The sequence below is a fragment of the Corvus moneduloides genome, unplaced genomic scaffold, assembly GCF_009650955.1.
Source record: "Corvus moneduloides isolate bCorMon1 unplaced genomic scaffold, bCorMon1.pri scaffold_153_arrow_ctg1, whole genome shotgun sequence".
In the NCBI taxonomy this organism is placed as follows: Eukaryota; Metazoa; Chordata; class Aves; order Passeriformes; family Corvidae; genus Corvus; species Corvus moneduloides.
In genome coordinates this window covers 16,364-31,357 of record NW_022436899.1, presented here as the reverse complement: position 1 = coordinate 31,357, position 14,994 = coordinate 16,364, and the positions used below count along the sequence as shown (strand labels likewise).

At 57.6% G+C, this 14,994-nt stretch overlaps 1 protein-coding gene across 1 annotated transcript; it reads left to right on the top strand.

Annotated features, from left to right (window-relative positions):
• Positions 1-631: 631 nt before the first annotated feature.
• On the top strand, positions 632-14,727 carry SNRPA (small nuclear ribonucleoprotein polypeptide A; the record flags this gene model as incomplete). Its single annotated transcript, XM_032097922.1, has 5 exons — positions 632-804; positions 2,919-3,104; positions 8,514-8,684; positions 11,665-11,753; positions 13,912-14,727. Coding segments are annotated over 5 exons (779 nt in total), but the record flags the coding sequence as incomplete, so codon positions are not given.
• Positions 14,728-14,994: the final 267 nt, after the last annotated feature.

Sequence of the window (14,994 nt, the reverse complement as noted above, 5' to 3'; positions counted from 1 at the left end):
CTGCCCCAGCCAGAGGTGTGCCCGTCCCCGCTGCCACCTCTGGCCCTGCCACCGGCCCCTCTGTCCCTGTCACTGTCCCCTCTGTCCCTTGAGTGTCCCCTGAGTGTCCCTGAGTGTCCCCTGAGTGTCCTTGAGTGTCCCTCTGTCCCTGAGTGTCCCCTGAGTGACCCCTCAGTGTCCCTGAGTGTCCCTGAGTGACCCCTCTGTCCCCCTCTGTCCCTGAGTGTCCCTGAGTGTCCCCTGAGTGTCCCTGAGTGTCCCCTGAGTGACCCCTCAGTGTCCCTGAGTGTCCCTGAGTGACCCCTCTGTCCCCCTCTGTCCCTGAGTGTCCCTGAGTGTCCCTCTGTCCCTGAGTGTCCCCGGAGTGACCCCTCAGTGTCCCTGAGTGTCCCTGAGTGACCCCTCTGTCCCCTTCTGTCCCTGAGTGTCCCTGAGTGTCCCCGGAGTGTCCCCCGAGTGTCCCCTCAGTCCCTGAGTGTCCCCTGAGTGTCCCTCTGTCCCTGAGTGTCCCTGAGTGACCCCTCTGTCCCCCTCTGTCCCTCTGTCCCCCTCTGTCCCTCTGTCCCCCTCTGTCCCTGAGTGTCCCCTGAGTGTCCCCTCAGTGTCCCTGAGTGTCCCCGTGTCCCCCCAGAGCTGAAGAAGTCTCTCTACGCCATCTTCTCGCAGTTTGGGCAGATTTTGGACATTCTGGTGTCGCGCAGCCTGCGCATGCGGGGCCAGGCCTTCGTCATCTTCAAGGAGATGAGCAGCGCCACCAACGCGCTGCGCTCCATGCAGGGCTTCCCCTTCTACGACAAGCCCATGGTGAGAGCCCAGATCCCGGGGAATTTGGGAAAAATCCTGAAAAAACCCAAAATCCGGCCTCAAACATCCCCAAAATCCCCTGGAAACGGCCTCAAATCCAACCAGGAACCCCCCAAAGCTTCCCCTTCTACGACAAGCCCATGGTGAGAGCCCAGATCCGGGGAAATCCGGGGAATTTGGGGAAAAACACGGAAATTGTGGAAAAATCCTGAAAAAATATCAAAACCTGGACTCAAATATGCCCAAAATCCTCTGGGAACGGCCTCAAATCCAACCAGGAACCCCCCAAAGCTTCCCCTTCTATGACAAGCCCATGGTGAGAGCCCAGATCCGGGGGGAAATCCTGGGAATTCGGGAAAAAACTGGAAATTGTGGGAAAAATCCTGAAAAAACCCCAAAATGCGGCCTCAAACATCCCCAAAATCTCCTGGGAACGGCCCCAAATCCAACCAGGAACCCCCCAAAGGTTTCCCTTCCATGGCAAGCCCGTGGTGAGAGCCCAAATCCTGGGGAAAAATCCTGGGAATTTGGGAAAAAACTGGGAATTTGGGGAAAAATCCTGAAATTGTGGGAAAAACCCCCAAATGCAGCTGGGAATCCACCCCAAATCCAACCCAAACACCCCAAAATCCTCCATGGGATCCCCCAAAATCCACCCTGAGCACTCCAGAGCTTTTCTCCTGCGAGAAACCCGTGGGGAGAGCCCAAAATCCTGGGAAAAATCCCAAAATCTTGGGGAAAATCCCAAAATTCTGGGGAAAACCCCAAAATCCTGGGAAAAATCCCAAAATCCTGAGGAAAATCCCAAAATCCTGGGAAAACCCCAAAATCCTGGGAAAAATCCCAAAATCCTGGGAAAAATCCTGAAATCCTTGGAAAAAAATCCCAAAATCCTGGGAAAAATCCCAAAATCCTGGGAAACATCCCAAAATCCTGGGGAAAAAACCCCAAAATCCCTCGGAATCCCCCAAATCCCCCCCAGACCCCTCAGAAATTCCCAAATTCCTCCCAGGACTGCCCCAAATTCCTCCAAAATCCCCAAATCCCTCTTGGAACTGCCCCAAATCCCTCTGAATTCCCCCCAAATCCCTCAGAAATTCCCAAATCCCCTTTGGAACCTCTCCTAAAACCCCTCAGAACCCCGTAAAATTCCTTGGAAAACCCCAAAATCCCTCCTGGACCCTCAAATCCCTCGTGCAGTTCTCCAAAATCCCTTCTGGAACCTCCCCAAATCCCTCAGAAACCCCAAATCCCCCCAAAAATCCCTCCTGGAAATCCCAAATCTCTTCTGGAAACCCCAAATCCCTCAGAAACCCCAAATCCCCCCCAAAATCCCTCAGATCCCTCTTGGAACTGCCCCAAATCCCACCTGGAAATCCCAAATCCCTCCTGGCAATCCCAAATCCCTCCTGGAAACCCCAAATCCCTCAAAATCCGCCCCCCCCAATCCCTCCTGGAAATCCCAAATCCCTCTGAATCCCCCAAATCCCTCCTGGAAACCTCAAATCCCTTCTGGCCATCCCAAATTCCCCCAAATCCCTCCTGGAACTCCCCCAAATCCCCCCAACCCCCCCTGGCCATCCCAAACTCCTCCTGGCCATCCCAAATCCCTCCTGGCAATCCCAAATCCCTCCTGGCCATCCCAAACCCCCCCGGCCACCTCAAATCTCTCCTGGCCATCTCAAATCCCCCCAAACCCCCCCTGGCCATCCCAAATCCCTCCTGGCCATCCCAAATCCCCCCCAAACCCCTCCTGGCCATCCCAAATCCTCCTGGCCATCCCAAATCCCTCTTGGCCATCCCAAATCCCTCTTGGCCATCCCAAATCCCTCTTGGCCATCCCAACCCCCCCAAATCCCCCCTGGCCATCCCAAATCCCCCCAAATCCCCCCTGGCCATCCCAAATCCCCCCAAACCCCTCCTGGCCACCCCAAATCCCCCCTGGCCATCCCAACCCCCCCAAACCCCCCCTGGCCATCCCAAATCCCCCCCAAACCCCTCCTGGCCACCCCAAAGCCCCCCCCGGCCATCCCAAACCCCCCTGTGGCCACCCCAAACCCCTGCTGGCCACCCCAACGCCGCCGTGGCCACCGCAAGCCCCGCCGGCCCCGCAGCGCATCCAGTACGCCAAGACGGACTCGGACATCATCGCCAAGATGAAGGGAACGTTCGTGGAGCGCGAGCGGGACCGGGAGCGCGAGCGGGAGCGGCGGCGGGACAAGCGCAAGGGCAAGGGCGGCGACGGGCCCGGCCCCAAAAAGAGCGGGGCCAGCGCGGCCACAGCGCAGGGAGCCGTGCCCGTGAGTGACCACTGGCTGTGGGGTCACTTATAGGGTCAGTTATGGGGTCAGTTATAGGGTCAGTTATAGGGTCAGTTATGGGGTCAGTTATGGGGTCAGTTATGGGGTCAGTTATGGGGTCAGTTATGGGGTCAGTTATGGGGCCAGCGCGGCCACAGCGCAGGGAGCCGTGCCCGTGAGTGACCACTGGGTGTGGGGTCACTTATAGGGTCAGTTATGGGGTCAGTTATGGGGTCAGTTATGGGGTCAGTTATGGGGCCAGTTATAGGGTCACTTATAGGGTCAGTTATGGGGTCAGTTATGGGGCCAGCGCGGCCACAGCGCAGGGAGCCGTGCCCGTGAGTGACCACTGGCTGTGGGGTCACTTATAGGGTCAGTTATGGGGTCAGTTATGGGGCCAGCGCGGCCACAGCACAGGGAGCCGTGCCCGTGAGTGACCACTGGGTGCGGGGTCACTTATAGGGTCAGTTATGGGGTCAGTTATAGGGTCAGTTATAGGGTCAGTTATGGGGTCAGTTATGGGGCCAGCGCGGCCACAGCGCAGGGAGCCGTGCCCGTGAGTGACCACTGGGTGCGGGGTCACTTATAGGGTCAGTTATGGGGTCAGTTATGGGGTCAGTTATAGGGTCAGTTATGGGGTCAGTTATGGGGTCAGTTATGGGGTCAGTTATGGGGCCAGCGCGGCCACAGCGCAGGGAGCCGTGCCCGTGAGTGACCACTGGCTGTGGGGTCACTTATAGGGTCAGTTATGGGGTCAGTTATAGGGTCAGTGATGGGGTCAGTTATGGGGTCAGTTATGGGGTCAGTTATGGGGTCAGTTATGGGGTCAGTTATAGGGTCAGTTATGGGGTCAGTTATGGGGTCAGTTATGGGGTCAGTGATGGGGTCAGTTATGGGGTCAGTTATAGGGTCAGTTATGGGGTCAGTTATAGCGTCAGTTATGGGGTCAGTTATGGGATCAGTTATAGGGTCAGTTATGGGGTCAGTTATGGGGTCAGTTATAGGGTCAGTTATAGGGTCAGTTATAGGGTCAGTTATGGGGTCAGTTATGGGGTCAGTTATGGGGTCAGTTATAGCGTCAGTTATGGGGTTTGGGGTCAGTTATGGGGTCAGTTATGGGGTCAGTTATGGGGTCAGTTATAGGGTCAGTTATGGGGTCAGTTATGGGGTCAGTTATGGGGTCAGTGATGGGGTCAGTGATGGGGTCAGTTATGGGGTCAGTTATGGGGTCAGTTATAGGGTCAGTGATGGGGTCAGTTATGGGGTCAGTTATGGGGTCAGTTATGGGGTCAGTGATGGGGTCAGTTATGGGGTCAGTTATAGGGTCAGTTATGGGGTCAGTTATGGGGTCAGTTATGGAGTCAGTTATGGGGTCAGTGATGGGGTCAGTTATGGGGTCAGTTATGGGGTCACTTATAGGGTCAGTTATGGGGTCAGTTATGGGGTCAGTTATGGGGCCAGCGCGGCCACAGCGCAGGGAGCCGTGCCCGTGAGTGACCACTGGCTGTGGGGTCACTTATAGGGTCAGTTATGGGGTCAGTTATAGGGTCAGTTATGGGGTCAGTTATGGGGTCAGTTATGGGGTCACTTATAGGGTCAGTTATGGGGTCAGTTATGGGGTCAGTTATGGGGTCAGTTATAGGGTCAGTTATAGGGTCAGTTATGGGGTCAGTTATGGGGTCAGTTATAGGGTCAGTTATGGGGTCAGTTATAGGGTCAGTTATAGGGTCAGTTATGGGGTCAGTTATGGGGTCAGTTATGGGGTCAGTTATGGGGTCACTTATAGGGTCAGTTATGGGGTCAGTTATGGGGTCAGTTATGGGGTCACTTATAGGGTCAGTTATGGGGTCAGTTATGGGGTCAGTTATGGGGTCAGTTATGGGGTCAGTTATGGGGTCAGTTATAGGGTCAGTTATGGGGTCAGTTATAGGGTCAGTTATGGGGTCAGTTATGGGGTCAGTTATGGGGTTTGGGGTCAGTTATAGGGTCAGTTATGGGGTCAGTTATGGGGTCAGTTATGGGGTCAGTTATGGGGTCAGTTATGGGGTTTGGGGTCAGTTTTGGGGTCAGTTATGGGGTCAGTTATGGGGTCAGTTATGGGGTCAGTTATGGGGTTTGGGGTCAGTTATGGGGTCAGTGATGGGGTCAGTTATGGGGTCAGTTATAGGGTCAGTGATGGGGTCAGTTATGGGGTCAGTTATAGGGTCAGTTATGGGGTCAGTTATGGGGTCAGTTATAGGGTCAGTTACGGGGTTTGGGGTCAGTTATGGGGTGTGGGATTGTTCCCAAGGGATTTGGGATGGGTTTGTGGGATTTGGGATTGTTCCGGGGGATTTGGGGGATTTTGGAAGGATTTGGGGGGATTTGGGATCATTCCTGGGGATTTGGGGGATTTTGGAAGGATTTGGGATCATTCCCGAGGGATTTGGGGTCATTCCCAGGGTTTTTGGGATCATTCCTGGGGATTTGGGGCCTTTGGGATTTTGGGGTTCCTGAGGTGGCTTTGGGTTCTTTGGGTGCGTTTGGGGTTCCCTGGGGCTCCTCGGCTTTGGGGCTTTTGGGATAACCCCGGGGATTTGGGGATAACCCCGGGGGTTTTGGGATAACCTTGGGGATTTTGGGATAGCTCTGGGGTTTTCGGGATCACTGTAGGGTTTTTGGGCTCACTCTGGGGATTTTGGGCTCACTGTGGGGATTTTGGGATCACCGTGGGGATTTTGGGCTCACCGTGGGGATTTTGGGATCACCGTGGGGATTTTGGGATCACTCTGGGGATTTTGGGCTCACTGTGGGGATTTTGGGATCACCGTGGGGATTTTGGGCTCACCGTGGGGATTTTGGGCTCACTCTGGGGATTTTGGGCTCACCGTGGGGATTTTGGGATCACCGTGGGGATTTTGGGCTCACTGTGGGGATTTTGGGATCACCGTGGGGATTTTGGGCTCACTGTGGGGATTTTGGGCTCACTGTGGGGATTTTGGGATCACCGTGGGGATTTTGGGCTCACTCTGGGGATTTTGGGCTCACTCTGGGGATTTTGGGATCACCGTGGGGATTTTGGGCTCACTGTGGGGATTTTGGGCTCACTGTGGGGATTTTGGGATCACTCTGGGGATTTTGGGCTCACTGTGGGGATTTTGGGATCACTCTGGGGATTTTGGGCTCACTCTGGGGATTTTGGGCTCACTGTGGGGATTTTGGGCTCACTGTGGGGATTTTGGGATCACTCTGGGGATTTTGGGCTCACTGTGGGGATTTTGGGATCACTCTGGGGATTTTGGGCTCACTCTGGGGATTTTGGGCTCACTGTGGGGATTTTGGGATCACTCTGGGGATTTTGGGCTCACTCTGGGGATTTTGAGATCACCCTGGGGATTTTGGGATCATTCTGGGGATTTTGAGATCACCGTGGGGATTTTGGGATCACTCTGGGGATTTTGGGATCACCGTGGGGATTTTGGGATCACCGTGGGGATTTTGGGATCACCGTGGGGATTTTGGGCTCACTGTGGGGATTTTGGGCTCACTCTGGGGATTTTGGGCTCACCGTGGGGATTTTGGGATCACCGTGGGGATTTTGGGCTCACTGTGGGGATTTTGGGATCACCGTGGGGATTTTGGGCTCACTCTGGGGATTTTGGGATCACTCTGGGGATTTTGGGCTCACTGTGGGGATTTTGGGCTCACTCTGGGGATTTTGGGATCACCGTGGGGATTTTGGGCTCACTCTGGGGATTTTGGGCTCACTCTGGGGATTTTGGGATCACCGTGGGGATTTTGGGCTCACTCTGGGGATTTTGGGATCACTGTGGGGATTTTGGGATCACTCTGGGGATTTTGGGCTCACTCTGGGGATTTTGGGCTCACTGTGGGGATTTTGGGATCACTCTGGGGATTTTGGGCTCACTCTGGGGATTTTGAGATCACCCTGGGGATTTTGGGATCATTCTGGGGATTTTGGGATCACCGTGGGGATTTTGGGATCACTCTGGGGATTTTGGGATCACCGTGGGGATTTTGGGATCACCGTGGGGATTTTGGGATCACCGTGGGGATTTTGGGCTCACTGTGGGGATTTTGGGATCACCGTGGGGATTTTGGGCTCACTGTGGGGATTTTGGGATCACCGTGGGGATTTTGGGCTCACCGTGGGGATTTTGGGCTCACTCTGGGGATTTTGGGCTCACTCTGGGGATTTTGGGATCACTCTGGGGATTTTGGGATCACCGTGGGGATTTTGGGCTCACCGTGGGGGTTTTGGGCTCTCCTGAGGTTTTTTGGGCTCTCCTGAGGTTTTTTGGGCTCACTCTGGGGATTTTGGGCTCCTGCAGGGGTTTTTTGGCTGTGGGTGTTTGGGGCTCACCCCGGGGTTCTTTGGGCTAACCCCGGGCTGTTTTGGGCTAACTGTGGGTGGTTTTGGCTAACTGTGGGTTCTTTGGGCTAACCCTGGGGTGTTTTGGGCTAACTCTGGGTGGTTTTGGCTACCTGTGGGTGTTTTGGGCTAACTGTAGGTGTTTTTGGCTAACTGTGGGTTCTTTGGGCTAACCCCGGGCTGTTTTGGGCTAACTGTGGGTGGTTTTGGCTAACTGTGGGTTCTTTGTGCTAACCCCGGGCTGTTTTGGGCTAACTGTGGGTGGTTTTGGCTAACTGTGGGTTCTTTGGGCTAACCCCGGGCTGTTTTGGGCTAACTGTGGGGATCTGGGGCTCTTGCAGGGCTGTTTGGGTGTTTGGGGCTCACCGCGGGGTTCCTGGGGCTCCCGCAGGGGTGGTTTGGGCTAACTGGGGGGGGGGGGGGTTGGGGCTAACCCTGGGGTTCTTTGGGCTACCTGTGGGTGGGCTTTGGCTTAACTGTGGGTGGTTTGGGCTAACTGTGGGTGGTTTTGGCTAACGTGGGGCTCTCCGGGCTCGGCAGGGGTGTTTGGGCTACCTGTGGGTGGCTTTGGGCTACCTGTGGGTGTTTCTGGCTACCTGTGGGTGGTTTGGGCTACCTGTGGGTGGTTTTGGCTAACCCGTGGCTCTCTGGGCTTGGCAGGGGTGTTTGGGCTACCCGTGGGTGGTTTTGGCTACCCGTGGATGTTTTTGGCTACCCGTGGGTGGTTTTGGCTAACTGTGGGTGGTTTTGGCTAACCGTGGATGTTTTTGGCTAACTGTGGGTGGTTTTGGCTAACTGTGGGTGTTTTTGGCTACGTGTGGGTGGTTTTGGCTAACGCGGGGCTCTCTGGGCTCGGCAGGGGTGTTTGGGCTACCCGTGGGTGGTTTTGGCTAACTGTGGGTGGTTTTGGCTAACCGTGGATGTTTTTGGCTACCCGTGGATGTTTTTGGCTACCCGTGGGTGGTTTTGGCTAACTGTGGATGTTTTTGGCTACCCGTGGGTGGTTTTGGCTAACCGTGCCTCTCCGGGCTCGCCAGGGGATGCCGCCGCTGGCGCAGCCGCCGCGGTTGCTGCCGCACCTGCCGGGGCAGCCGCCCTACATCCCCCCCCCGGGCATGATCCCGCCGCCCGGAATGGCACCGCAGGCCGCGATCCCGCCGGGAATGGCGCCGCAGGCCGGGATGGCGCCCATGGGCGCCCCGCAGCCCGTGAGTGCCGCCGGGGGCAGCGGGAGAGGGCTGGGCTGGGCTGGGCTGGGCTGGGCTGGGCTGGGCTGGGGCTGGGCTGGGCTGGGGCTGGGGCTGGGCTGGGCTGGGGCTGGGCTGGGCTGGGGCTGGGGCTGGGCTGGGGCTGGGCTGGGCTGGGCTGGGCTGGGGCTGGGCTGGGGCTGGGCTGGGCTGGGGCTGGGCTGGGGCTGGGCTGGGGCTGGGCTGGGCTGGGCTGGGCTGGGGCTGGGCTGGGCTGGGCTGGGCTGGGCTGGGCTGGGCTGGGGCTGGGCTGGGCTGGGGCTGGGGCTGGGCTGGGGCTGGGCTGGGGCTGGGCTGGGCTGGGCTGGGCTGGGCTGGGGCTGGGCTGGGCTGGGGCTGGGCTGGGGCTGGGCTGGGCTGGGGCTGGGCTGGGCTGGGGCTGGGCTGGGGCTGGGCTGGGCTGGGCTGGGCTGGGCTGGGCTGGGGCTGGGCTGGGCTGGGGCTGGGCTGGGCTGGGGCTGGGCTGGGGCTGGGCTGGGGCTGGGGCTGGGGCTGGGCTGGGGCTGGGGCTGGGCTGGGGCTGGGCTGGGCAGGGCTGGGCTGGGGTTGGGCTGGGCTGGGCTGGGCTGGGCTGGGCTGGGCTGGGGCTGGGCTGGGCTGGGGCTGGGGCTGGGGCTGGGGTTGGGCTGGGCTGGGGCTGGGCTGGGGCTGGGGCTGGGCTGGGGCTGGGCTGGGCAGGGCTGGGCTGGGGTTGGGCTGGGCTGGGGCTGGGCTGGGGCTGGGCTGGGGCTGGGGCTGGGGCTGGGCTGGGGCTGGGGCTGGGCTGGGGCTGGGCTGGGCAGGGCTGGGCTGGGGTTGGGCTGGGCTGGGCTGGGCTGGGCTGGGGCTGGGCTGGGGCTGGGGCTGGGCTGGGGCTGGGGCTGGGCTGGGCTGGGGCTGGGCTGGGCTGGGGCTGGGGCTGGGCTAGGGCTGGGCTGGGGCTGGGCTGGGCTGGGGCTGGGCTGGGCTGGGGCTGGGCTGGGCTGGGGCTGGGCTGGGGCTGGGGCTGGGCTGGGGCTGGGCTGGGCTGGGGCTGGGGCTGGGGCTGAGCTGGGCTGGGGCTGGGCTGGGGCTGGGGCTGGGCTGGGGCTGGGCTGGGCTGGGGCTGGGATGGGCTGGGGGGCTGGGCCTGGGGCTGGGCTGGGGCTTGGGCTGGGCTGGGGGCTGGGATGGGGCGTGGGGCTTTGGGATCGGGCTGGGGATTGGTTGGGCATGGGCTGGGCTGGGGGTCTTGGGTGGGCTGGGCTGGGGCTTGGGCTGTGGGCTGGGCTGGGGCTGGGCTGGGGCTGGGCTGGGATGGGCTGGGGCTGAGGGGCTGGGGCTTGGGCTTGGGCTGTGGGCTGGGCTGGGGCATGGGGATGGGGCTGGGCTGGGGGGCTGGGCTGGGGCTTGGCATTGGGAATGGGGGTCTGGGGCTGGGAATGGGGGTCTGGGGCTGGGGCTGGGCTGGGGCTGGGCTGGGGCGGGGCTGGGGCTGGGCTGGGGCTGGGCGGGGAGGGGCTGGGCTGGGCTGGGCTGGGCTGGGCTGGGCTGGGCTGGGCTGGGGCTGGGGCTGGGGCTGGGGCTGGGGCTGGGCTGGGCTGGGGCTGGGGCTGGGGCTGAGCTGGGCTGGGGCTGGGCTGGGCTGGGCTGGGGTTGGGCTGGGCTGGGCTGGGCTGGGCTGGGCTGGGGCTGGGCTGGGGCTGGGGCTGGGGCTGGGGCTGGGGCTGGGCTGGGGCTGGGGCTGGGGCTGGGGCTGGGCTGGGGCTGGGCTGGGCTGGGCTGGGCTGGGCTGGGCTGGGCTGGGCTGGGGCTGGGGCTGGGCTGGGGCTGGGGCTGGGGCTGGGGCTGGGCGGGGCTGGGCTGGGGCTGGGCTGGGGCTGGGCTGGGGTTGGGCTGGGCTGGGCTGGGCTGGGGCTGGGCTGGGGCTGGGGCTGGGCTGGGGCTGGGGCTGGGGCTGGGGCTGGGCGGGGCTGGGCTGGGGCTGGGCTGGGGCTGGGCTGGGCTGGGCTGGGCTGGGCTGGGGCTGGGGCTGGGCTGGGGCTGGGCTGGGCTGGGGCTGGGCTGGGCTGGGCTGGGGCTGGGCTGGGCTGGGCTGGGCTGGGGCTGGGCTGGGCTGGGCTGGGCTGGGGCTGGGTTCGGGGGGGTTTGGGGGAATTTTTGGGGGATTTTCCCAGGATTTGGTGGGATTCCCATGGGTTCTTTTCGAGATTTTGGTGGGATTTTGGTGGGATTTTCCCAGGGTTTTTTGGGATTCCCATGGGTTCTTTTCAGCATTTCGGTGGGATTTTCATGGGATTTTTTTCTGGATTTTGTGGGATTGTCGTGGGTTCTTTTCAGCATTTCGGTGGGATTTTTTTTTATTTTTTTCAGGATTTTTGTGGGATTTTTTGCCTGGATTTTGTAGGATTTTTGTGGGATTTTTTCCAGGATTTTGTAGGATTTTTTTCAGAATTTTTTGCCTGGATTTTGTAGCATTTTTGTGGAATTTTCCCAGGATTTTATGGGATTTCCATGGGTTCTTTGCAGCATTTTTGGTGGTATTTTCATGGGATTTTCCCAGGATTTTATGGGATTCCCATGGGTTCTTTTCAGCATTTTTGGTGGGATTTTCCCAGGATTTTATGGGATTCCCATGGGTTCTTTTCAGCGTTTTTGGTGGGATTTTGGTGGGATTTTCCCAGGATTTTATGGGATTCCCATGGGTTCTTTTCAGCGTTTTTGGTGGGATTTTGGTGGGATTTTCCCAGGATTTTATGGGATTCCCATGGGTTCTTTTCAGCGTTTTTGGTGGGATTTTGGTGGGATTTTCCCAGGATTTTATGGGATTCCCATGGGTTCTTTGCCTGGATTTTGGTGGCATTTTCCTGCCCCTTTCTCCTGTGCCTCCCGTGGCATTTGGGCTCCGTTTCGGGTGCATCCGGGGGGATTTCGGGAAGGATTTCGGGCATCTTTGGGATTTTGAGCCCCCTTTTCCCCGCAGCTCTCGGAGAACCCCCCGAACCACATCCTGTTCCTGACCAACCTCCCCGAGGAGACCAACGAGCTCATGCTCTCCATGCTCTTCAACCAGTGAGACCCACGGGAATTCGGGAATTTTGGGCAATTCCGGGCAATTCCGGGCAATTCTGGGAATTTCGGGGGTGGGGGGTTGGAGATTGGGGGATTTTGGGGGGTTTTGAGAGGATTTCCCTGGGATTCGGGGTGGATTTTTTTGGAGGTGTTTTGGGATTTTCTGGGAATGTTCCAGGATTTTTTGGGAATGTTTCTGGAATTCTGGGGGACCTGGGGTTTTTTGGGGAGTTGCCCAATCTTTACGGGGTTTTAAGAGCGCTTCAGTGGGATTTTGGGGGATATTGCTGCACTTTTGGGATTCTTGGGAATATTCTGGGATTTTGAGGCTGTTTCCAGCGGATTTTGGGGGCAATTTCCCAGTTTTTGAGGCTCCCCTGGATTTCTCTGGGATTTGGGGGATTTGGGGCTCCCCCTGAGCCCGAACCCCCCATCCCAGATCCCCGGCTGGGCCCTTCGGGGCCGTTTTGGGGGATTTGGGGAGGGCTCAGGTGGGGCTTGGGGTTGGATTTTTGGGGAACATTCCCAGATTTTTTTGGGAACATTCCCAGATTTTTGGGGAACATTTCTGAATTTTTTGGGGGAACGTTCCCAGATTTTTTAGGGAGCATTTCTGGGTTTTTTGGGGAACATCTCTGAATGTTTTGGGAAACATTTCCGGATTTTTTGGGGAACACCTCTGAATTTTTTGGGAAACATTTCTGGATTTTTGTGGGAACATCTCCGGATTTTTTGGAGGAACAGTTCTGGATTTTTTGGGGGAACATTCCCAGATTTTTGGGGAACAGTTCTGGATTTTTGGGGAACGTTTCCAGATTTTTTGTGGGAATGTTTCTGGATTCTTTGGGGAACATTTCCGGGTTTTCTGGGGAACATTCCCGGACTTTTTGTGGGAACATTCGCGGATTTTTAGGGAAACACCTCTGCATTTTCCGGAGAACATTCCCAGATTTTTTGGGGGGGAACACCTGTGAAGTTTTGGGAAACATTTCTGGATTTTTGGGGAAAAGTTTCTGGATTTTTGGGAAAATATTTCCGGATTTTTTGGGGAACATTCCCAGATTTTTTAGGGAGCATTTCTGGGGTTTTTTTGGGGCACATTTCTGAATTTTTTGGGAAACATTTCCAGATTTTTGGGGAACATTCCCAGATTTTTTGGGGAACATCTCTGAAGTTTTTGGGGAACATCTCTGAATTTTATGGGAACATTTCTGCATTTTTGTGGGAACATTCCCGGATTTTTTATGGGAACATTTCTGGGTTTTTTGGGGAACATTCCCAGATTTTTTTGGGAGCATTTCTGGGTTTTTTGGGGAACATCTCTGAATGTTTTGGGGAACATTTCCAGATTTTTGGGGAACATTCCCAGATTTTTTGGGGAATATTTCTGCATTTTTATGGGAACATTCCCGGATTTTTTACGAGAACATTTCTGGATTTTTTGGGGAACATTCCCAGATTTTTTCGGGACCATCTCTGCATTTTTTGGGGACCATCTCTGCATTTTTCTGGGAACACTCCCGCATTTTTCTGGGAACATTGCTGCATTTCTGGGCAGCATTTCTGCATTTTGGGGAGAACCTTCCCGGATTTCAGCGGGGCCGTCCCTGCATTCCCAGGGCCCATTCCTGGGTTTTCCCAGGACCTCTCCCCGTTTGCCTGGGGAGCACCCGGGGCCCTTTCTGGGAGCAGCCCCGGGGGGTTTTGGGGTGTTTTTGGGGTGTTTTGGGGGTGCTTTCGGGGTGCCTGAGGCCGTTCCCTCCCGTGGGAGCAGCTCTGGGTGTTTTTGGGGTGCTTTCGGGGTGTTTTTGGGGTGCTTTCGGGGTGTTTTCGGGGTGCCTGAGGCCGTTCCCTCCCGTGGGAGCAGCTCTGGGTGTTTTCGGGTGTTTTCGGGGTGTTTTTGAGGTGCCTGAGGCCATTCCATGGGAGCAGCCCCGGGTGCTTTCGGGGTGTTTTTGGGGTGCTTTCGGGGTGTTTTCGGGGTGCCTGAGGCCGTTCCCTCCCATGGGAGCAGCTCTGGGTGTTTTCGGGGTGTTTTCGGGGTGTTTTTGAGGTGCCTGAGGCCATTCCATGGGAGCAGCCCCGGGTGCTTTCGGGGTGTTTTTGGGGTGTTTTCGGGGTGCTTTCGGGGTGCCTGAGGCCGTTCCCTCCCGCGCAGGTTCCCAGGCTTCAAGGAGGTTCGCCTGGTGCCCGGGCGCCACGACATCGCCTTCGTGGAGTTCGACACCGAGGTGCAGGCGGGCGCCGCCCGCGAGGCCCTGCAGGGCTTCAAGATCACCCAGAGCAACGCCATGAAGATCTCCTTTGCCAAGAAGTGAGCCCCGCGCCGGGCCAGGGGCCCTGGGCAGCGCCAGAGCCCCGAAAACCGACCCTAAATACCCCAAAACCACCCCAAAGTACCCCAGATCCTCAAAAACCGCCCCAAAGTACCCCAGATCCTCAAAAACCGCCCCAAAATAACCCCTGGGCAGCGCCAGAGCCCTGAAAACCGACCCTAAATACCCCAGATCCCCAAAAACCACCCCAAAGTACCCCAAAACCACCCCAAAGTACCCCAGATCCTCAAAAACCACCCCAAAATACCCCAGATCCTCAAAAACCACCCCCAAAGTACCCCAAATCCCCAAAAACTGCCCCTAAATACCCCAAATCCCCAAAAACCGCCCCTAAATACCCCCTGGGCAGCGCCAGAGCCCTGAAAACCGACCCTAAATACCCCAGATCCTCAAAAACCACCTCAAAATTCCCCCTGGGCAGCGCCACAGCCCCAAAAACTGCCCCAAAGTACCCCAGATCCCAGAAACCCCCCCCCAGACACCCCCAAATCCCAGAAAACGCCCCAAAACACCCCAAATGCCCTAAACACGCCCCCAAATCCCATAAAAATACCCCTAAATCACATAAAATCACCCTGAAATCCTATAAAACCGCCCCAAAACACCCCAAATCCCATGAAAAACACCCCCAAATCCCAAAAGCTGCTCTAAACCACCCCAAATCCCATGAAAAACGCCCCCAAATCCCCCCCATCCCCAGGTAAGTTCAGCTCATCCCAAATCCTCCTTTTTCCATCCCAGATTTTGCTTTTTTGACCCCAAATCTCCTTTGGTCACCCCAAATACCCCAATCCCCACCCCAAATCCCCTTTTTTCACCCCAAATCCCTCTTTGTCCACCTCAAATCCCCTTTTCCTTACCCAAATCTCCCTTTCCCATTCCGAATCCCCCAAATCCCCACCTCA